The sequence below is a fragment of the Delphinapterus leucas genome, chromosome 21 (assembly GCF_059928025.1).
Source record: "Delphinapterus leucas isolate spDelLeu-1000000601 "Yukka" chromosome 21, BTC_Dleu_Yukka2, whole genome shotgun sequence".
NCBI classification, from domain to species: domain Eukaryota; kingdom Metazoa; phylum Chordata; class Mammalia; order Artiodactyla; family Monodontidae; genus Delphinapterus; species Delphinapterus leucas.
In genome coordinates, this window is record NC_143149.1 from 28,446,935 (window position 1) to 28,470,368 (window position 23,434).

At 42.1% G+C, this 23,434-nt stretch overlaps 1 protein-coding gene and 1 long non-coding RNA gene across 6 annotated transcripts in view; one reads left to right on the forward strand and one right to left on the reverse strand.

Annotated features, from left to right (window-relative positions):
* Nucleotides 1-16,318, reverse strand: part of LOC149744448 (uncharacterized) — a 45,831-nt gene extending 29,513 nt beyond the window's left edge. For 2 of the 5 annotated variants that reach the window (XR_016391169.1, XR_016391166.1), the window contains exon 1: nucleotides 15,543-16,318. This is a non-coding gene — a long non-coding RNA (uncharacterized LOC149744448). Of the gene's footprint in view, nucleotides 1-6; nucleotides 86-15,542 lie in introns of all 5 variants that reach the window. The other 3 variants (XR_016391168.1, XR_016391170.1, XR_016391167.1) reach the window with 3 other exon arrangements.
* KCNU1 (potassium calcium-activated channel subfamily U member 1) overlaps nucleotides 1-23,434 on the forward strand; it is a 135,271-nt gene that overhangs the window by 47,785 nt on the left and 64,052 nt on the right. The window contains 5 exon segments of the mRNA XM_089903756.1: nucleotides 3,387-3,499; nucleotides 3,870-3,938; nucleotides 7,407-7,496; nucleotides 7,636-7,733; nucleotides 18,782-18,896. Coding sequence (XP_089759882.1) covers nucleotides 3,387-3,499; nucleotides 3,870-3,938; nucleotides 7,407-7,496; nucleotides 7,636-7,733; nucleotides 18,782-18,896 — 485 coding nt within the window.

The window sequence follows — 23,434 nt, forward strand, 5'->3', positions numbered from 1 at the left end:
TCTGACTTACAGTCTCACCACTACGCCCCGTGCCTCTGGCTGTTAGATATCTTCTCCCAGTCTTCTGCATCAGGTCTTTTGATACCTTTGTTTGAGACAAAATAAATGGCTAAATGGACTATTGAGATGAAATACTGTAGCACGTAGTATGCCTTCCAAATGCCATCTCTGTGAAATGCTCTGGGAAAAATATTCTAACCCTCAGCTGGGCCTGGTATCCTGTTGTCCAGAGCCTCTCCAGAGAGTCACCTTTCTCTCCATTTAATTATGCATCCACCTTTGCCTCTTCTTGGCTTCTCTTTGCACTTTATTTCCTTTGTCCAGTAAATTTAAAAAACTCTGTATACCTTTTCTGGTCCCTTCCTTGTTGCTGTTAAGGAAAAGCAAAAGAGGTATAAGATTCAAGAGATACTCTGGTCAGCAAAATGCTAACCGGAAACCACAGCATTCTCTAGTAATATCCCCTGTGAATGCGAGGAGATGCCATATACAGAGAAATAAAATCGACCATCAGGCAGTAGGAATGAGCCTTGGTGATGATACAGCGAACATGCTTTGACCTTCACTTAGTGGTCACTGTGTGTAGCCCAGGAAATGGCTTGTGAGGACATTGCCTGTGTGTTGTAAGCTTAGAAAGTGCAGGATAACTGCAGTATGTGTTGTGAGGATTGTGATTTTTAATCTCTGTGTCTAGAGAAAATAGAGTGTGAACTCTATATGAAAACTTTGTCTCCTTCATGAAAATATAGAAGGTAAGAGATGTACAACCTGCCCTGTTGTGGTTTTATTGCTGTTGTTGTTTGTTGGGGTTTTTTTATTGTTTGTTTATCTAAAGTTGGAACCTCCTCAGTGATGATGGTCACCTGTCAAGATTCATAAGGTGGCTTTTGGAAGATAGGAATTAAGGGAGATTTGTGGTCATGAAGATTTTTTGGTGGGGGGGAGTGAAGTCTGAAACTCTCTTTCAGAAATTCTAAACAGGGCAAGATTTTTCCATGTTGTACTCTGCTCTGGTGATTTAGATTCTGTAATTAATTAAATTAATTAACTAAAATTAATTTAGTTACTTAAACCTACTAACTTAGGTTTAACGATCCGGATGCTAGTGTCTTATGTCCAGTTTTGCTCAGATTAGGCACTTAAACTTTCTCTATCAGTTTCTGCAACTATGAAATAAGACTTGCTAATCTACTCATAACCTGATTTTATCCAGGTATTGAGTGAATATTTGTAAAACTTCTGGGCAGTCAGATTAGAAAGCCTTGGGTCAATGCCATGTATTCTGACTCTGTTGATGTATATTGATTTTATGGTGAGAAATCGTAGTCTGAGGAGCATCTCCAGTTGGTTCTAGGCACAGAGGATTGCCTTAAGCTTAAATTTAGATTAGATCTAATCTAACTGATTTTTTCACGCTCCCGATTCTACTATCCAAATCCAAAATCCATCTTGTCATCCTGTTTCCCATTCTGATTTTAAAAAAACTGACTCAGGTCCATCCACCTCACTACAAGTAACTCAATTTTGTTTCTTTTTATGGCTGAGTAATATTTCATTGCATATATGTGCCACATCTTCTTTATCCATTCGTCTGTTGATGGACACTTAGGTTGCTTCCATGTCCTGGCTATTGTAAATAGAGCTGCAATGAACATTGTGGTACATGGCTCTCTTTGAATTATGGTTTTCTCAGGGTATATGCCCAGCAGTGGGATTGCTGGGTCCTATGGTAGTTCTATTTTTAGTTTTTTCTAGAGTCTGTCATACAGAGTGAAGTAAGTCAGAAAGAGAAAAACAAATACCGTATGCTAACACATATATATGGAATCTAAAAAAAAAAAAAAAGGTTCTGAAGAACCTAGGGGCAGGACAGGAATAAAGACGCAGATGTAGAGAATGGACTTGAGGACACGGGGAGGGGGAAGGGTAATCTGGGACGAAGTGAGAGAGTGGCATGGACATATATACACTACCAAATGTAAAATAGATAGCTAGTGAGAAGCAGCCGCATAGCTCAGTGAGATCAGCTCGGTGCTTTGTGACCACCTGGAGGGGTGGGATAGGGAGGGTGGGAGGGAGGGAGACGCAAGAGGGAGGGGATATGGGGATATATGTATATGTGTAGCTGATTCACTGTGTTATACAGCAGAAGCTAACACACCACTGTAAAGCAGTTATACTCCGATAAAGATGTCAAAATAAATTAAAAATAAAATAAGTCTTTATTGCAAAAAACAAAAAAAAACTGACTCAGGACATCTTCATCTCTATGGTTATTTTTTACCCTCTTGCAGAACCTGGAACAGTTGGATTAGCAGCACTAAGCCAGTTTCTTTGGTCACGAGGACTTAGTGACTTGAACTGCACAGGGAGAGGACTTTAAGAAAGGGGGAAAATGCAAGAGAGTCAGCGCATCTTGAGACAGTGATGAAGTGTATTGGAAAGAGGTGGTCCTTTTTATTAGCAGGGCAGAATTTTTTTTGTTTGTGTGTTTGTTTTTGTTTTGTTCTTCCTAAACCACAAGATGGCCATCTGAGGAGTGTTTCTGAACTGGCCTTAACTCTCCACTGCCGTGGTGTTTCTGAGTTCCTAGGAATTCCAGGCTTTCATTGGAGATTCTGGGCTTCAAGGAGCCCGTCGTGCCCATCGAGCAGCGTGGTGGTGATTCTCATGGCTGCGGATGGAGGAGGATGCAGATAGAGCAAAACAGAATCCCTGGGGGTCTTACACAGATGTCAGAGTGAGTTACTTAGCAACATCTGCCCCCCCCGCCCCCAGTTAGACAACATTTAGCTTTTTTTGAGAGAAATCCTCTTGTCACATCCCCCGTTTCTCTAGAAGCCTACCGCTGCCCTTGATTTTTACGTTCTCATTTCCATTGATCAGGATGGCTTTTTGAGTTTATTTAAACCAAGAAGGGTTCTTCTGATACTGAGCAGAAGTCATGAATATTTTCATCTTTGTGGTATGTGGTTAGTCAGTGAGTACAAAACTAATATGTTTTTTTAAAAAATCTTAAACAGCCATATCTAGGGGGAGACAAGTTAGATTCCACATTATCCTTACCATCTTATTGTTCCTGACTCAAAAACCAGTCTACCTTGCTGAAATTATTGGAAGAAGAATTAATTTCCAGCAGGAGGCGTGGATGCCATCTGGGGAGGAACTAAGTCATGATGTTCCTACTTCATTCTGGAACTAGTTGAGATGTTAGAGTTTTTGTTCTTCCTTTGACATTTCTGTAGTTAAGCACGAGGACAAATCTCCTTTCTGGGACCTGAATGCAATGGGTACTGGTTTGGCGCTGCACAGAATACACAGTTTGTATATTGAATACCCCATTTTCCACATCCCTGTGCCTCATGCGGTCTGACTGTGTGTTCCAGATCCGCCCTAAAGAGCCCTGGCAGAGACATTTCTTTAGCGGCCTGAAGAACAGAGTCCTGACTCAACGCCTCTCTGATGACTTTGCTGGAATGAGCTTTCCTGATGTTTGCCGGTAAGTTAAGGGAAACACTTTCCTCATTTTCGTGCAATGCATTCTTTCCCCAGTGTTCACAAAGGGCTCACTGTAGACCAGGCTCAGTGACAAACACAGAAGGTATAAGGATGAATAAGTCTGAGTGTCTGCAGCCTGGAGGTTTACAGTCTGTGCGGGACAGGTTCACCTCTGTCCCGGTTGGTGCACTGGCTCTGCGTTACTCCAGGATGGATTCACTTTCAAGCGAACGTTCCATGTTGGAGAGGCTCTCCCTCTGCGGAGGGGGTGGTGTCCTCCCAGGCAAAGAGCACAGAGTGTCCATCGTATTATTGTGAACTGGTGCTCTGCTGTCCTCGCTTGCCTCACGATTGCTCGTCTTCCTTCCCAGGCTCTGCTTCGTGAAGATGCACCTCATGCTGATAGCCATCGAACACAAGTCCGTGTGTCACGGTTACTGGTACCAATGAGACTTCAAATCACTTCAGAATCTTTGAGGAGAATCTTTATGATTAAGATTTTTCCAGACATACAGCCATAACTAAGCTTTTTGCTATTTGTTGAGAGCCGGCCTCAGGCTCTCAAGGCACCCAGGCTGCTGTGGTGCATTTAATACTGTCTCTAATGATTGAGGTTAGAATGGTTACCCTAGTGGGTGGGCAGGAGCTCTACCTTTGTTCCTGTGGCCTTGCCCCAGTTGTGTCTCATGATCAGGAGACAGAAGAAATGGTCACCTTCTCAGATCTGTTCCTCAGTATATTACCAGGTCTTGTAAGTCTTGACCATGAAACCATACCATGAAATAGAATTATTTGTGATAAAAAATGTTCCCACAAACTCTAGCCTTAGAAACTAATCCACAAAATGTGGTAAAATGGGAATTTGGCCTGCTGGGCAAAGTGTGCTGTTGATAAAGATAAGAGGTAACCTTATCAGACCATCAGCATTTCCTGAAAATGCGTACTGAATAATATAAGAAGTAAGAGAAGTTATCATATAATAAAAAAGAAAGTCCAGAATCAGCCACAATGATATAGAGATAAAAGATGCTGAAAGATAAAAAGTGAGGCTTACGTGGGATGGAGAACAAGAAACACTTAGGTTGGCTTCTGTGTGTTTTTTAGTGGAAAACTACCTTGAATTAACTTGGAATCAATAGACTAGATTCTGATCCTGATTATGATTTGCCAGCCCAGTGGCCGTAGAGAAGTGTCCATCACCTGTAAAAGGAGGGAGTCACATTAATTAATCCCTAAGACCCCTTCCAGCTCGAAGACTGACATTACCAGGAACCCTAGAATCATAGGGAAACAGTCAAAATTCAATAATTTTGAATGATATCAGAGGGACTACAAAGTATATGAAAGGCTAGAAAGAAGAAACAGTGTGTCAATTAGAGAGGATGTAGAAGGTATCTGAGCAAAAGGGGTCAGTGGGATACAGTACAGAGCAAGTGCTTAAGGAGAGTAAAGAATAGTACCATCTGGCTGGCTGAATCTTATTTAACAGTTCTGCCATGCTCATGGAAATCTCGAAATCGAAACCCATGTGCAAGTGCCCTTTCTACTGGAAATAGGTGAGAGTAAAGAAGATGGCACCTTAGCCTCATGAGCCGGGGAGTCTGGGTTTCACACCAGCCCAAAACGATCAGGTTTTAACATTTTGGACCTTCGATGACCTGGGTTATGCATTGGAATTATTTGCAAAGTTTGAAAGACATAGAATTCAAAACCTCACTTCTGACGTTATAAAACCAAAATCTATGAATTTTTTTGAGTCCCCATGATATAGTCATTTTATTCACTGGCATTCAGAAACTGTTATACCAAATGCTCTTAATATCCTTTCCACATTTAACATCCTAGATTTCTATAAACTTTATTAGAATGACTGTCAGGACATTGTGGACCAGAAACATGAATAAGCAACTAAGTTCTACATATATTCAAGAAGCTCTGGTGCTGTTTACTACCTAGCATACATCTACCTCCAGTAAATGAGGCAGCTGCTCCAACATAGATTTAATTTTGGTTTCTCACCAAAGAGTCAGATGCATCAAAAGAATTAAATCCTGATTTGGCAAAGATATTGGTAATAGCAGTCTTACATGATTGCTACTTCATGATCGACACTGCTATAGGCACTTCACTTACATTAACTCCCGAATCCTCCCAACAATGCTGTAAGAAGGGTATAATTAGCCCCATTTGTACAGAGGAGAAGCCAAGAAAAGTTAAATAATTTCCCCAAGCTTGCACCACACCCAGGGGCCAAGCGAGAATGTGAACTTACTCTGGGGGCACTTCTGATCACCAGGCTGTGCTAAATCCACCACAGTCACTGTACACGGAAGGAAATGGGGCATCTCAAAGCTGGGCTTCAGGCAAGTATATCGAAAAACTAGGTGAAAACCTATTTTTTCTCACCTTTTATTTTTTCTTCTAATTGATGCACTTGACTAGACTCTAAGATGTGCAAAAGCTCTGGATAATCCTCAGGATCTCTCTTAGGGAATAATTTGTCACCCGGTAAGAGGTGAAGCTGGATCTGACCCCAGTCAGAGAATGTTCTGAGTTAGTTCCAGTGGCCTGTGTTTGCTAACAGCAGCTGGCCGTGATTCATGAAGGGGGCGGGGGGAGGATCAAGCAGTAACTTCTTTGAAAGATGTTCACCTCTTCTTTCAAATGCAACCAGAGAGATTATTCTGGCAGTATCTTCGTAACTAAGCATTTAACGTGAGCTCAGAGGACCCTGCCTTTAAAAAAGAAGGTATGAAGATACAACTTAAACATATGCTTGTTAGGTAGTGAATATCAACCGGTGATACTGGGGCGGGGGAGGCACAAATCTGTCCTTTCCTTTTCAAAGTCAAAAGCAGTGATTCCAATGACATGTTAGCGTCAGTCAGTCAGTACTCAGAAAGTGACACACAATGTCTCATGCAGTCATCTGCTTGAACTCAGCTCTTCAGCATCTTTTGCTCTTGGCATAGAGCTGAAGATCTCTTGTTGCACAAGCTCTTTGTTTTTGTAAGGCTCTGACACCTTACTTTGGAATATCCTAACAACAGACTAAGCTTTGCCCAAAGGAAGACTTGACCTCTGTCCAGTGTGCATATGAAAGGAGGGGTGTGTTTTAAAGGAGGAAAGGAGTACTTTGACCACGCACAAATGAAGCGAGGGGAGGTGTAGGGTTGTAAGACCTCACCATGCTGGAGGCCTGAATGAAAGGAAATGAAAGTGGGAGATCCTGACCAGCAGGGAGAAATGTGAGGAACTCAGATAGTCATCATGGAGCACCCTATCAAAACATATCATGGATGAAGTTTATAAGGCAGCGTTTTCAAACACACAAAACCATAATAAAATAGACAATCAAAATATTCAAGTAGTGTAGAAATAGAAACAATTCACGTGGTTCCTGCTCTCAAAAATCTTGCAATCAAGATACACAAAAGTGAAGTCAGAGATAAACAAGTTCAAAAATTGTATAGGCAAATAAAAGGAACTTTCGAATCCAGCTAGTTAATTAGATGAATTTAATTTTAAAGGACAAATAGCCTAAGGATGTGCACCACTAGGATGACCGTAAGACTAGCAACCGTGTGGCCTTGGCCTGTTTGGCCTTGGGTAGCTTCAATTAGCAAGGCTTCCTGCATCTGAATTGGTTTGACCATTTCTGATGCAGGACACAATCCAGGGAGTGTGTGCAGCTCAGCAATTGGGCTATGACCTGACCCCCCTCAGTAGATTTCAGCAGCAGTCGATGAATTAAATGCAGTCAGATTCACATTTTCTACTGTAAATTTTGGCAGTAAAAAGGGATTGAGTCCTGTTAACTCTGCAACTTAGAGAATCCTTTGGTAAAAACAGATATTGCCCCAGAAATTGGAGGGGAAAATTACTGTATTATTATTTTCTGTTTCCAGTGGGCTGATACTAAATCCACCTGCTCAAGTTAAGCTCCGTAAGAACACACCAGGGTTCTTTATTGCTGAATCTGCAAAGGATGTCAAAAGGTAAATTTTTTTTTATTACTTTAACGGGGAGAAAGTCCTAAAGCGAATACAACTTAATGGCAGGTAGACTGAGTCAGCCCCGTGTTTCTTTAGTGTGAAGCCTCACATAAGTCATTCTTGATTTGCTTTCATTGTCCAGAGCCTTCTTTTACTGTGCCGTCTGTCACAGTGATGTGTATACTCCCGAGCTAATTGGAAAATGTAGCTGCAAAAGCAAGAATCCTCGACACAAGACAGGTAACTGCGCTTTCTGTCTGGCTGTCCTCAGCCCAGCTTCTGGGGGCGTGGCCAAGGAAAGGGGAGGGACTCTGTCTCTTAAAAGACAATGTCCACTTGAACTTGGCCAAGAAGTGGCAGATACTTCCCCACTGGGCATCCAAGACCTGAGAATCAGCCTTTTAGAGCTGGAAGAAACCTTACTGGTTCTCTGGTTCAGCCCCTTCACGGGCCATGCAGATGAGCTCCGAAAGAGGTTCAGTAATTTTGTCCAAAGTCACATAGCCAGCTGGAGGCACCTTCCAAGTCAATCCCAGACATGTCTACGTCACGCAGGCCTTCCCACCTTCAGTCTAAAAGTTCAGCCTGTATCTGACTGCTTCGTTGGGTATAAGGATACCCCCTCATGACCATTTCTGTTTTTTAAAATTTTATTGGGATGTCTTTGACATACAACATTGTATGAGTTTAAGGTGTACAAGATGATTTGATACATTTATATTGCAATACGATTGCCATTGTAGCATTAGCTAACACCTCTGTCACCAGCATAATTATCATTTCTTCTAGTGTTGTGAACGAAACCGTTCCTTGAGTACTCTGTTCCTTAATGGATTGTAGGGAGCTTAAAATTTACTCATTCTGGCATAGTGCTGAAGAAGTGAAACTTTCCCCCTTTGCTCAAGCTGAACTCGATAGCTCACCAACAACCCTTATCACTTAAAGCAGGAAGAGAAAGGTTATTTCGAGCATTCATGATAACTTAATCACTTCTGGTTTGAAACTTAGTCTCTTCCAGGTATGTTAAGATTGTTTAGGTAAAATCCCAGTGTTTCAGCATTTAAACTTAATTCAGAATTTGAATTTCCTATCAGGGCTCCCCTTCTCTCTAAGGTTCTTCCCCTCTCTTCTCTCCATTAGTATTCTATCTAAATGCAGGAGAAAACGTGCCTAACCGCATGGTATTCTCGTAGTGGACAGCCAAGCATCCTTTCATGAGAGTCCTCCTTACTGGTTCCTGAGGTCTGTAAGTGTCAACTTCTGTGACCTCTGCATTGGCAGCCAGTGACTCTGTTCCTCCTGGATTTAGGTCACCTACTGTCGTTTGTTACTGAAATCCATCGTCCCTGCCATTGCTTCTGGTCTTTTTTTTCAGATAGGATTTTCTTTTTTAAAAAAATTTATTTATTTTTTGTTGAAGTATAGTTGATTTACAATGTTGTGTTAGGTTCAGGTGTACAGCAGAGTGATTTAGTTATATATATATGTGTGTATATATATATATATATATATATATATATACACGCACATATTTTTTTTCAGATTATTTTCCCATATAGATTATTACAGAATATTGAGTATAGTTCCCTGTGCTATATAGTAGGTCCTCGTTTATCAATTTTATATATAGTTGTGTGTATATATTACTCCCAAATTCCTAATTTGCCTCTCCCCCCTACCTTTCCCCTTTGGTAACCATAAGTTTGTTTTCTATGTCTCTGAGTCTGTTTCTGTTTTGTAAATAAGTTCATTTGTATCATTTCTTTAGATTCCACATATAAGTGATATCATATGGTATTTGTCTTTCTCTCTCTGACTTACTTCACTTAGTACCACAATCTCTAGGTCCATCCATGTTGCTACAAATGGCATTATTTTGGGGTTTTTTATGGCTGAGTACTATTCCATTGTATATATGTACCACATCTTCTTGACCCAGTCATCTGTCAGTAGACATTTACATTGCTTCCACGTCTTGGCTATTGTAAAGAATGCTGCAGTGAACATTGGGGTGCAGGTATCTGTCTGAATTATGGTTTTCTCTGGATACATGCCCAGGATTGGGATCGCTGGATCCTATGGTAGCTCTGTTTCCTTTTTGAGGAACCTCCACACTGGTCTGCATAGTTGCTACACCAATTTACATTCCCACCAGCAGTGCAAGAGGGTTCCCTTTTCTCCACACCCTCTCCAGCATTTATTATTTGTAGACTTTTTGATGATGGCCATTCTGACCAGTGTGAGGTGGCACCTCATTGTAGTTTTTAGCCTCTGGTCTTGAGGTCTACAAAGTCCCCTTTTCCTTTACTCCTTGTCTTTTTATTCCATATGTTATTTTGGTCTCTCTGCTCTGTGGGATTTGTCAGTCTCCCCACGTTCGTAGGTGTGCATGTCAGGATGTGGGAACCTAAGTGGTGCCCTCAGGCCATCTTCTGCTTAAACACACACATGCCGCCATCTGCTCTTCTCTAGTCATCTTGCACTGTTACTAAGTACTCCTCTAAGTGCGCCCACCAGGATCCATATGAAGAGGGTTTTCCTATGGATTTTCTCCCCTTACACACCATAAAATTATCCTGTGTTCCTTGTCTCACCACCTCTCACCTTCCTGAGACACCAGGTGTGTGTGTTGGTTGGGAGGGACTAAGTGTTTTCTCAGGGGTCCAGGCTCTGTCATTTTTGGGTGATAGCTTTATCGAGATATAATTCAAATACTATGAAGTAAATACCAAATCCTTTTAAAGGGTCCAGCAATTCAGTGGGTTTTAGTATATCAGCAGATTTACGCAACCATCACCACAATCGATCTTAGGACATTTCCATACCCAGCAGCAGTCATCCCCCGTCCTCCTCTTCCTGCACCCCTGGCAACCACTAGCCTACTTTCTGCCTCTACAGATTTGCCTCTTCCGGCCACGTCATAAAGAGGGGGTGATTCAGTACGTGGCCTTTTGTATCTGGCTCCTTTCACATAGCCATGTTGTAGCGTGTATCAGTACCTCACTTCTTTCCATGGGTGAATAATGTTCCATTGTGTGTATACACTTCATTTTGTTTACTCATTCATCTGTCAGTGGACACTTGGATTGTCTCCAACTTTTGGGTATTGTGGATAATGTTGCTATGAATATTGGCACAGAGATATCTGTTTGAGTTCCTCTTTTAATTTTTGTGTATACATCTAGAGGTAGAATTGCTATATCAAATATTAAGTCTATGTCTAATTTTTTGAGGAACCACCTTACTGTTTTACATAGCAGCTGCATCATTTTACATTCCTACCAGCAGTGCACAAGAACAAGGGTTCCCATTTCTCCACATGCTAACCAACACTTATTATTTTCCTTTTTTTAAAAAAAATAATAACTGTTCTAATGAGTGTAAAGTGGCATCTTATTGTGATTTTTAACTTAATTTCCCTAATGGCTACAGATGTTGAGCATCTTTTAATAAGGATCTTATTAGCCATTTGTATATCTTCTTTGAAGAAATGTCTATTCAAATCCTCTGCCCATTTTTAAATTGGGCTATTGTCTTTCTATTATTAAGTTGCATTAGGTGTTTAAATATCCTAGATACATGTCCCTTATCAGATATGTGATTTGCAAATATTTCCTCCCATCCTGTGGTTTGGCTTTTCATTTTCTTCAAATAATTTGAAGCACAAACTTTTCGTTGTAGCACCTCTGGACACCAGGGGTGGTATTGTCGTTCCTTGTTGGATTAGTGGGTTAGTGGCTTGGCTGGGCTATTTCATTGAACTCTATTTCCCCTGCAGTGTGAAGCCTCTGGTGTTGCCCATCAGAGAGTATAGCCTTGGGATGCACATAGTCACCCTGGGATGACGGTGGTTTTAACTGGGCTCTGTTTAATTGTCTCCTTTCCTGACTCTCTGTTAAGCTCTCTGCCTCTGTTGGTATCACACCCAGCTCTTAGGCTACGCTCATTGGCTGCCAGAGACTCTATTATTTTTGACGATACCCTGAGGCAGATACTGCTTTACAATATTATCCAATTAAATTTGAGCCCCTTTGCAGGAGTAGTTTCTGAGGCTAGTCTGAGGTTTGTTCTGACCCTGAGAGAGCACTTATTAGCTGTCTCTTTCCTGGTTCACTATGGTAAATCCTCGCCCATGGTTTACCTTGTTGTTCTTGTGGAGCTACCAGCATCCACTTAATGATTTGCCACCAAAATCACCATTGTTTTCAAGAACATCCTTGGGCTTGAGCTTCTCCACACTCTACTCCAAGTCAAGGCAACTCCCTTGGGAAGAACATCAGAGCTCTCTATGGTAGTGGCCTGCCTCTCCCTCTGGGCAGAACCTCTGAGCCACTGCCCAGGAGCTGTGGGGTACAAACGGTCGTCTACCTCTCTGGAATTGACATATCTGCTTTTTGACCAGGTCTCTGGGCAGTGGCGCTAGCTTCTGGACTTGGTTTGCCTCTCCGACTGTAAAACCTCGGCCTTGGGCGCGAGCTGGGATGAGGCTATTCAGTGATCCATGGTTTTCACCCTGTGATGCTGGGGCAGGGCCTCTGCCCCATGAGTGAGGGCTGCGTGGAGGAAGGGAGCCTCCATCCTCTTGGTTGTACTCACCTGGAACTTAGCCTCTGCACCATGGGGCTGGGAGAATGAGAAATGCCGGTGCCCTGCCTCTCCCCGAGACACACCGTAGCCCTCGCCTGAAAGCTGGAGGGAAGGGTAGCTCTGTGTTTCCGGGCACACGTACCCAGAATGGAGCTTCTGTCACACTTAGTTGGGGTTGGAGGAAAGGAAGCCGTTTGTGGCTCAAGTGCCTGTGGCTCTTGTAGCTCTTCCTAAGGTTTGGTATAATTTTTGAATAAATTGTCCACATTTGCTACATGCCTGTAGGACAATTTCTAGAGATTTTAATTGGGCTTGTATGTGTGTGTGTTTCAGTTTTCACTAGTTACTGTTGTTTCATGGAGGAGCAGGCCCATGGAACTTTTCATGCTTCCATCCCACATTCCGAACTAAAGGCTCTATCTTAACCATATCTATTTTCTCTGACTCTTTAAATTTTTTTGTGAAAATCTAAGACAGTTTTAGGCATAGAAAGAAACTATTCCTATGCCATTTGCTGAAATCCTATTACCTAGAGGGCTTGCAACGGAACGCTTGACTCTGAAGAATACTGTTAATTAAATGGGCTTCAAGAGCCTATTTGGGATTCAGAAGTTAAACATTGACTCTTGCATTCTATAACAATATGAATCATTCTTTTTCTGTAATTTATTTATTTTTGGCTGTGTTGGGTCTTTGTTGCTGCGTGTGGGCTTTCTCTAGTTGCCGTGAGCGGGGGCTACTCTTCATGGCGGTGTGCGGGCTTCTCATTGCGGTGGCTTCTCTTGTTGCGGAGCATGGGCTCTAGGCATGCGGGCTCAGTAGTTGTGGCACACGGGCTTAGTTGCTCTGCGGCATGTGGAATCTTCCCGGACCAGGGCTCAAACCTGTGTCCCCTGCATTGGCAGACGGATTCGCAACCACTGCGTCACCAGGGAGGCCCAATATGAATCATTCTTGAGGCAATGGGTGAGGCTGACTAAATGGAGAAATGTCCCATTAAAGAGATGTGAATAAGAAAGAAAAAAATAATACATTAAGAGTATCGTCTCATTACACATCTTTATCCCATATGAAAATTCAGCATTGTTTCATGCAGTAGACATATCCCTGTAAACACAATGTACAAATCAAACTTTTGCACATAAGTTATACACTCATATGCATGCACTGCTGTCAGTCATTTTGCAAAACAAAAACTTTTATAAATTGAATAATCACTTAGCTGACTTTTAAGTGTGTTTTTGTTATAAATATTTTAAAGCAGGAAGTTAGTTGGTGTAGTATAAAGATGGAAAGATTTTTGTTTAAAGAAAAGAGCTCTGCATTCATATTTGTAGATACGCCAAATTTCTACCACTTCTATAACAGGTAATTTATAGTATCTAGGGAATCAGTAAGACTTTCAATTTATAATCTGGCATTTGATCTTCCCCGGAACCTTTCATTCTTCTCATAATAGAATCATTTTTTTTTCTTCTTGCTCCATACTGATCCTCCATCGCAGCTTCTACTACATCCAGGAGAACTCTAATTAATCTGGTACCAAGATTCTTAAATAGCAGGCTATGAGTGAGCCAGCTGTTCTTACTTCACTCTGCCAGACGATGGCAGCAGAGTACCATGAAACACTCAGGGTCTGGTAGCCAGGGGAGTGGACTTGCGTGTGAATTTGAACCTGGAGAGTTAGTTTTAGCCAAAAATGTGCCAAAGAGGACATCATCGTAGAAGGGGACTACTTGGCCTTATAGATTTAAAAGTCATGATAATGTCTTGGAAATTCTCCCAGAGAATTAACTTTCTAAAAGGACTAAGGAACTTACCAATAGATGACAGAATAGAAAATTTACTGACTTAAGAGTTAGTTCAGATTTCAGGTTGAATATTTTACATTTCAGAGTCAGATGAAATGTATCCCCGGTCCACTCCCTTTAAAGAATTATCTCTTCGTTGAGTTAATTAAGCTTGCTCAGCCCCACCAACTTCTTCCACCTCCTGTTCTCAATGAGAAGTCAGAAGACTTGAATTCTGATGGCGGCAGTGCCACTGATTGGATGCGGTTTAGGGAAGACACATCACCTTCTGGGATCTCAGTGTCATCCTTTTGAAATTCAGCAGTCCTCATCACCGCTATGGCTCTTTTCAGTTCTGATGTTCTATGATTTATAATCCCTCTTCTTTGATCACTTCCATTTTTTTTTTTTTTGTTCTGAATAGAACCATACCAGAGGTTCTCCCCTTAAGTTCATAATCTAACATTTTAGAGAGGCAGCAGGGTGCAGTGGTTAAAAACGTTGGATTCTGCATTGCTCACTTACTTCTTAGCTGTGTGATCTTAGGCAAACTATTTAAGCTCTCAGAGTGTTTCCGATTTCTGTAAAATGTTGGTGATAATATTACATATCTCAGGGGGTTAAATGAGACTATTAGTACATAAAGAGTATACAGGTTGAGTCTATTCATATAGAAAGCATTAAGAACAGTTCCTGGCAAATAGTAAGTACTACATATACCGTAATTATCATAGAACCCGTGGGAACACAGACTCAAAAAAGAATCTCGTTATTTTTCTCATCAGTGAAATTCAGTTGAAATAAGAATTGGCAGAGAAGTCCTGGTAGATTTTACTTATTTGAACCCATTCCCAATGTGTTTTGGATCCAGAGCATGAAGACCATGCATGGTAGGGCCAGCCTTAAGAGCAGGGGGAATCATATGTGATTAGATAAGTTACTGGGCAGAAACTTTCCCAGCTCCAACTAAACAGCTCGCTGCCTGCCATTTCAGCACTGAATTCTCTAACGCCTGAGATTTTAGAGCGGTGGTCCTCAACCAGGGCAGGGAGAAGCACACACCGGTCTCTGTACGTGATGGTGTGGAGAGTGGGCAGCGGGAGAGTGGCCTTAGGAAAGCTGTGTCCAAATTCCCCTAATCCTCACCCCCTGAGAAAGGCTTTAGATTCCTCCTTAAATGTTCCTCCTCCTTAAAATGTTAATGTTTGTGGTGGAGTCACGTGTAAATGAGAGGAGAATTATGAAGAGGAAATTGGAAAGAGGGCGTGAAAAGGGGTCGGGGATGGGCAGAAATGATAAGAAATAGTTTTAATAGGAGGTCTAAACTTGAATTTACTTCATAGTTTTCTTTAGGTTTTGACTTGGGTCATTTTTTTCATCAACATCTCAGACTAAGTGACCTCTTTAAGAAGGGAGTCAGCCCAGCCAGTGTTCCCTAGGGATGAGCATTCCAAACCTGGAAGGTTGAGCTCTAACCGCCGCAGTGAATCTACCAGCTCATCTCTCTAGCTTGGCTCTCCTCCTGCACCAATGGCTATAGGTAGGAGAGAGAGCAGAGGTGTTCCTAAATGCCTCTTCTTCTCTAAAGCAGGGCCAGGGACCACACGTCCACCCAATTCCAGCACAAAGGAAAACAACCCGGTAATAGTCCACAAAGACCATCCACCAATACCTTGCATTCCTGTATTCACGACAGTTGCCATTGTTCTTGTAGTCAGTCCCACCGTTGGCTGTGGGGCTTCATTTTCTCGAGTCCTTGGTGTCCATCTCCACTTTGGCCGTGGCCCTCTTTATTTCTCATCCCAATGATTAAAATAGCGTCCTGGCAGGTTTCCCCGCATCTAGCCTCTCTTCAGGCCAATCCATGCCATCTTTCATGGCTCTAAGAATTTTCTTGAAGTTCTGATCATGAACAGATATATAAATAAAAAAATAAATAGATGGATGAATGTTATCCCTACTTTCACAAGACGAAAGCATTGGCTTGATCTCTTGTCCTGCTGCTTCTTCAGCTCCTGAGAGCAGCGTTTCTTATCCGGAATACGTGGTATCACTTCTTAGGTGTGTCACAATGACTGGTAGATACTAAATTTTGCAACAGGTTAGCTACTTAGTAAACTGGAGCAGATTCAGGATCAGCCAAATAAGGCAGGAATTGTTTTCACTCATTTGGGCTATGATCATATTTCCTGAGGGAGATCGAGAGGAGTAGAATTAGTGCTCTCCATATGGAAATCATATACGAGGCATGTCTTAATATGCAATCCTGTCACGTGTGCCAGGAAAGGAAAATGGTTGCCTATAGCTGTCAAGGAAATCACTTCTTGAAGAAAAGAGAAAGATAATCAAATGCTGGCCGTGCATAGGACTTTAATTTATTTTTTTTCAGTCACCCACAGGTCTTAGATGCCATGTCTTTTTTGATGTCTAAGGCTTTATTCGGAAACCCTCTTTAGAATATCCATAGAGAAGAAGTCATAGTAAGCCATGGCAAGCCATTAACAGTCTGGTTAGGGCGTTAGGCAAAAATCCATTTCATTTTTCCCTTGCCTAAAATCTGAAAACGTAATTACTTGGACACTGTCAGCTGTAGCTAAATAGATCAAAATATAAGTAAATCAAATGATCAAGTGCTCTTAGAGTGAAATCAGAGAAACTTCAATTGCTTATCTACTGCCTTGAGAGACAGGGACTTTACTTCCTAGTTTTATTTCATTCTTTGGTTTTTCTCCCAGATGTTTGAAGCAGCAAAGAAACTGGGAGAAAGGGCAGTAAAGAAACTGGGAGAAAGGGCAGTCAGTGATTGTTGCACGTTCTTAACAGCCCTCTCTGCAACCTGGTAGAGAGGACACTTTTCAGACTTTTTTGTGAAATTCATTAGGATTATAGAACTTAGAGTTGAAGGAAGAGTTGGACCACGTGGACCAGTTCTTTTCCCTTCGGGCAGGCAGCACACGCAGCCGGAGCCCCCACCCATCCTCACAAGAGTGCACCTTCCAGCCCCCATATCCATGGACGTACTTCCATAATCATGAAAGCGTCCAACATTATGCAAATCATTCATGTGTTTTCAGGAGAGATTTTATTAAGAAGAAGGACACAAGGGAAGATTCAGAGCTTTATTGAGCAAAAATTTCTCACGGTTCATACCTAGCACTCACCTCACCCGCCTGTCCCCTCCCACCTTTTTTTAATACCTGGCAAATGTTGGCTGCAGAGTGAGGCTCTGAGAAGACAGAGACTTCCCGAAAGTTCCATTATTCCCAAGCCAGTTTAGGCATGTTGCGTTTTACATTCCGCAGCTCAGTTTCTATCACGAGTACTAAGCCGACTAGCTTTTAAAGACTGACAGTTGGTAACACGCTACTCCTCCCTTAGATTTTTCCTCAGAAGTTCCCTCCCCAAGCCATTCCCCCCAGGGCAAAAGGTAACCACAAAATAAGGAAACATCAATCAAGCTGAAAACCCCATCAAAATCCCATATGTAAGTGAGGGCTTCTGAGGATTACAGACAGGGAGCAATCTTCTTCCATACTTGGCTCTCGGTACACCTGTATGATGCCATTACTGCTGATTTAAACCGACAAATCACATATGCAAAGGATGTCCCTCTTCTTCCAAAAGTATGTTTTGACTCAGTTGATATTTTCTGCAGATTAAAATGGCTTAGAAAGAGTTACATCAAAAGAAGAGGGATACCAAGAGGTTTTTGTGGCTCTTTACGTCTGCCATTGTCCAAAACCTGGTTCAGTGTGGGTTCAAAGGCTTGTTCCAGAGCAACTCCCCATTCCGAGTAGTCTAAGTACAGAGAGATTCTTAAATTCACGCAGGAGGAAAGGTCTTGTCTCTTTTCTCCACTTAGGTGGGCAAGGAAGAGGGGTGGCAGTGATGCCTCCTCTTTGGCTCCGCCCGTCTCCTTGATAACTTCTTCCCAGGCAGTCTTTCCATCTCTGATCCCCTGGCAGTCAGGTTCAGGCAAGCAGATCATGCAGGGTTTTTGAATAGTGAAAGAAAAGCATTTGACTTCCAAAGCATCCTTTAGAATGTTACTTTTCATCACAGTACCGAGTGCCAATTCTTATTGAGCAAGGATGGCTTCCTAGCCAAGTGCGTTTAAAGGATTCCTAGGTTAAACCTCTGTTCTGGAATAAAAATGGCGTGATGGAGTATCAACATGTGGGCGCAGGAGGCTCAGGTGTCAGTTTGTTTCCATCTCAGAGCAGCTTCGTGTTGCTCATTTAATGTTGCTCACACATTCTTGCATTTTATCCTCGACCATCACCCTTTGAGGTCCCAGTCTTCTCCCTATTTTGCAGATGAGAAGATTATCTGCTTTTGTGTTATTTCCAGATGTGGAAATTCACAAGTGTTTTGAGACATATCCCAGGTAAGATCAAGATTCTTCAAAGGTTAAAATAAATAATAAAGGAAGCCTTGAAGGAAAAATGACGTAGAAGGAAGCAGTATCCAAGGAGAATGAATTGCAGGCTGACCGGTATCTGCAGAAGCGAGTAGGGGCCTTGTATAGTGATCTTTCCTTAGTGTCCTGTAGCGGCTGTAGACTCTGCTGGCAGCCGAAAGGCTCCCCAAATGCTATACTTCTGGATGAGATGGGAAGAATGATGGATGAGAAAGGTGCAGAATGGATAAGAAAGTACTCAGTAGGTACTTCTTTTAAGCATATCGTATGGTATTAACATCCTCACAATCATTTTCACCCACTCTCTTAACTCTGTAGAAGGAAATTAAAGAGTTTTCTACAAACCATCCTCTTAGAACTAGTCTGTAGCTGAGGATTCTCAGCCTCTCCCTAGTCAAGGGGCTAGAGCTCTCTCAGCCAATAGGAACAGTCCAGAAATCCCTTATGAACGGGTATTATGCCAGCTCACCAAGATGGCTATGACATTGCAGGGACAACAGTCACGGTGATGAGAAACAACGGAAGGGAACACTCTGGTCCAAAAACACAGGACTCCTGCCCAGCGACACATATGAGCATGGCTAGCAACTTGAGCTTGACCACCAGGTAAGAGATGCAGAGAACCCTGGTCCTCTATGTTTGTTTTTTTTTTTCTAAGAATCACTGGGCAATAAAAATTTGACTTAAACAGGAATATTTGCTTTATCAGCTCCTATACTGACTAATGCAGTTGTTCCTCACCAACATGAATTCATCCCAACTTCTCCCAATGTGACTGAAGCAAGCAAATATACCTCCCACAACATTGCTGAAATAATTTATACTTACGACAGCCAGAGGTTATGCACCCAGTTTTCTTTCAGATCACCCTCCAGGCACTCAGGAAATATGGGTGAGGGTTTTTTCTATTATTAATCCATGCCTTATTTCCAACAAATTGTTGATGAGATTGCTTTCGGTTTTTAAATCTGCAGAATAGGGCCAACAAATTCTTCCTCCCCTACTCTCTTTATCCTGCATCTCTCTACTCCAAGATAACCCCGATTAAGCAGAATGCGGGGTTGGAGGTGAAGAGTGTGATCTGTTTATTGAATAATTTTTAAATAGAGGGTTGATCTAAAACTTCTGTCACCCCAAATTTTATTGTGAATAACTCTGTCATGTGTTGGCAGCATTTCAATTTAGTAGCTATAAAATACCAGGAAAATCCTTCATGATTGAGAATTGTGATCGGCTATGGGTAAGTATTGTATCGTCTTCTCTGGCATGACACAATGTTCCATGCAAACGCTGGCCCTCCCTAAGCTGTGCCATCTTGGGCAGCTTGCTTTACTTCTAGGTGTCTCAGTTTTTTTGTTTTTTCTTTTTTGTTTTTGCGGTACGCGGGGCCTCTCACTGTTGTGGCCTCTCCCGTTGTGGAGCACAGGCTCGGGACGCGCAGGCTCAGCGGCCATGGCCCACGGGCCCAGCCTCTCCGCGGCATGTGGGATCTTCCCGGACCGGGGCACGAACCCGTGTCCCCTGCATCGGCAGGCTGACTCTCAAACACTGTGCCACCAGGGAAGCCCTAGGTGTCTCCGTTTTGATATCTTAAATGAGTATAATGGTCTTTGTAAGGACTGAATGAGATGAGGTATTTAAAGCATTTTGCTTGATTCCTCACTGACAGTGAGCATTCATTAAATGTTCCTTATTATTGCAGTGATCGATTCTTGTATCTAGGAAGATGTACGAGATTGGACCAAATATGTAGTAGATGCAGAGCTCTCCAAGGATGTGGATTTTGAAATAAATTCTTGATCCTGTTTTTGCTATAATTCACCTCTTTCTTTTAATGCATGAAGAATCATGCTTCTGTTTAACTGAGGATTCTGGATAGATGGGTCTGGTTAACGGAGGTTTTGCTGTACCTGTCCAACAGGTGAGGCAGGCGTCAAATATCTGAGCCACCAAAGGTGCCACCGCTTCATGTATGTGCTTTCTAAGAGGAATACAGAAATCTAGGAGTTATATTTTCTGCCCTTCCCTGCCTTCCATTCCAGGATTTTATGAAATCTGAGTGAGATAATCTGTGGGAAAGGAGGGAAAGGATTAACATCTGTTTGGAGGAAAGGTTCTATGGAATTTCAGGAATTTTGCCTCACTCTTAATGACCACAGAGCAGCTAGGGGTTAGCATTGAGATTTGTAGATTTTTCTTTCTTTTTGAAATGGTTGGTAAAGAGCTGAGTATTGAGTAGCTGTGTGCCAGGCAGGCACTGTGCTTAGCTGCAGAGGTCGCGTCTCCACCCCCATGCAGCCTGGTTGGGTAAACAGGACGAAGTCAGATAAATTAAATCAGAGGCCAAATGAGGCAGCATCCCTTCCAGTGCTACACTGATGATTCTGACAGCAGGTCAAAGAGGAAGAGGTCAGTGGGGGCTGGGTGGATTGTTCCAGAATGTTTCCTGTAGGAAGTGGGATTTGGAGAAAGGTAAGAGAATGCGAATCTCGGTTCCTGTGGAGAATGTTACAGGGGCAACGCGTGGGGAAAACATGGAGCCTTCCATGTACCGAGTAGCCCGACTAGAGGTGTGGATGCATGATGGAGCGAGAAATAACGTCTCAGATTTCTCAAGAATACGTTCTTGGTTGTTGGTATCGCGCGTGTGTGTGAATATATGCATGTATGTTATGTTTACGTTGATGCAAAGTTGTTGCAAAAACATGATTCCAATCTGAAAAGTGTTTTGAGACTATAAAGATAACATATGTGATAACACATAAAATGCTCCAACCATGTTTATGCTTTCATTTATTCTTTCCCTTGTCTTCTCTGTGGTAAGAGAGGATTAGCAAGTCATGGGTAATCAAAACCCACAGAAGGTCCTTAAATGCAATTTCAGCCATTGAGTTTCACTGACGTTTCCCACCATTCTTTAACACGGCTATACAAACAAAATCATTTAACTTACTGATGTTTCCCCATTGTCTTTAATCCCTTTATTGTCTATGATAAATAAGGAAATGGCCTAAAGCAGGCATCTAAAAGGAGAATTGGTCCAGATGGCCTGGTCCATCTGCAACCTGGACCCATCAGCCCTCTCTATGGCTGGGGGATCCCTGAATATGCTTTAAAGCCCCTAAAGAAGGTCAAAGATAGTGATAGTTTCCCATCCAGATCATCTCTAAAGATGATGCTTATTCACTTGTACCTCTTAATTCAAAAGCAAGACAGATTCTCATGAACTACAGAGCTTAAAACTAATCAAAGCCAGACTGCTGATGAGATGGTCATATGCACGTTGACAAATCAGTGCTATTTGTGAGTGAATTTCTGTGATATTTCATCAAGGGAGTGGTCAGCTCAGTTGTTTGAAATCCAGTGTTAATGGGATATATGACAGGTAATGCTCCCACTTGGGACTACAGAATAGGGTGGGTTTTGTTTTCTGCTTTTGGGGGGGTTTTTGTTGTTTTTCTTTTCGTAGGGCAAAGATATTCCAGCTAGCAAATTAGCAAACACATGTCCTGAGTAACAATCGCAAGTGGTAAAATAGACTTGATGGCTTAATAGAGACAAGTAGGTGTTATTGGGGAAAAAATGTAATATGTGTGGTAGGCGCTATTTGTGATCCATTTTTGATGTGTTAATAGTATTACATGCACACTCCAAAACCAGCCTTCGATTATTTATAGTTTTGCTGACAAGTGGGCTTGGTGCTTTTAAAGATGTAATCTTCAGGCCACTAGTGGGTTTTCTGGTAAGTTCAGAAACTGCTATCTTCTATTCTTAGTACTCGAAGCAGTACAGACAGCCCTAACTTACGTGAAAGTTATAGCCCGATATTTCACTGCATCCCTGGTATCTTTCTTTTCCCACAGAATAAGCAGCAACAAGCAACGTCATATAAATAGCAGTTTGGGTCTCAGACTAGCACACAAAACTCTGTTTAATAGGTGGTGGTTATGTATTCATTGAGCAGATAGACAAATACTAGTTCTCTTCACCAGCGTTCTGCGTCCTTAAATCAAGAGGTCATGTAATACAAGAGGGGGAAGATGAATATTTCCTCTGACTTTTTTCAGGGTGATAAGCTTAGAGCTACGCCTATGCAAAATGTGATGATAAATAAAAATGCCTCTCAAACCCTCTTGGAGCCCCTTTGCCCTCACTTCCAGTTTCTTTACTGTGCCCATCCCACTTTGGGTGAGCTTAGGAAAGTTCTGACCATTTTACTGTTGTACAGTTGTTGACTATCCTCTGTCTCTATCAAAATCCACTTCTTCAGGAAAACCGGATTTGATTAGATATTAGAAAGAAAAGATTTAGATACAACTAATTCATGTTGTGACTGGCCAGTAACACCACCACCACACTAAGCCATTCAATAGTTTGAAAAGTGGGTGTTTATAAACTCAGGTGGACGTGGGTAGATCGCTAATCAGTGAAACAAGGAGAGGCAGAAATTTCCAAGTAGTGTCTGATAGATCTGGGTCAGGAGAGGAAACCAATTCTAATAGAAAGGTTTGTCTTCTTTGGGAATATCAGCCCTTCGGTAGAAACTCTCCCTCTGGGTCTGCCTAATTCAACCCTTATAGACTCTGTTGAAGCCTAAATAAGTTTCCACACAGTTTCCCTTCCCAATTTATCTCTGTGAAACCTGTGACTAAGATTGTATTTATAGTATCAGCTTTGTCTTCATACTCCCCCATGTCCTTTTGGAGATACCAGAGACCATGCGTAGTATTTCGTTCTCTTTCCTGATGTCTAGCCCAGCCTTAGCTCTTTAAAAGGCAAGTGGCCCATCAGTACCAGCCATGAGCATTGCCCCACAGCAAGCATGAGCCCTAGGTCACCACCTTCCTTAGCCTTTAGGTTTCGGTTTCCTCATCTTCAAAACAGAGATAATATTAGAACCAAAATAATTGTAATGTTATTTGTGAGGATTCAGTGAGATAAAACAGATTAAATTCTTATCTAGTAAAAATCGAGCAAGTGAAAAAGGGTTCCCTGGTTGTGGTTCTGTGCCCCCGCCCACCACCTCTGCCATCATTCCCCTGGCTCATAGATCTCCACGCTTTTGCAGCCAATTTCTTTCTCATTCAAGGGGAGAGGGCTTGAAGTTTAAGACCTTCCAAAATTTCATGCACTGTCTACAGCCC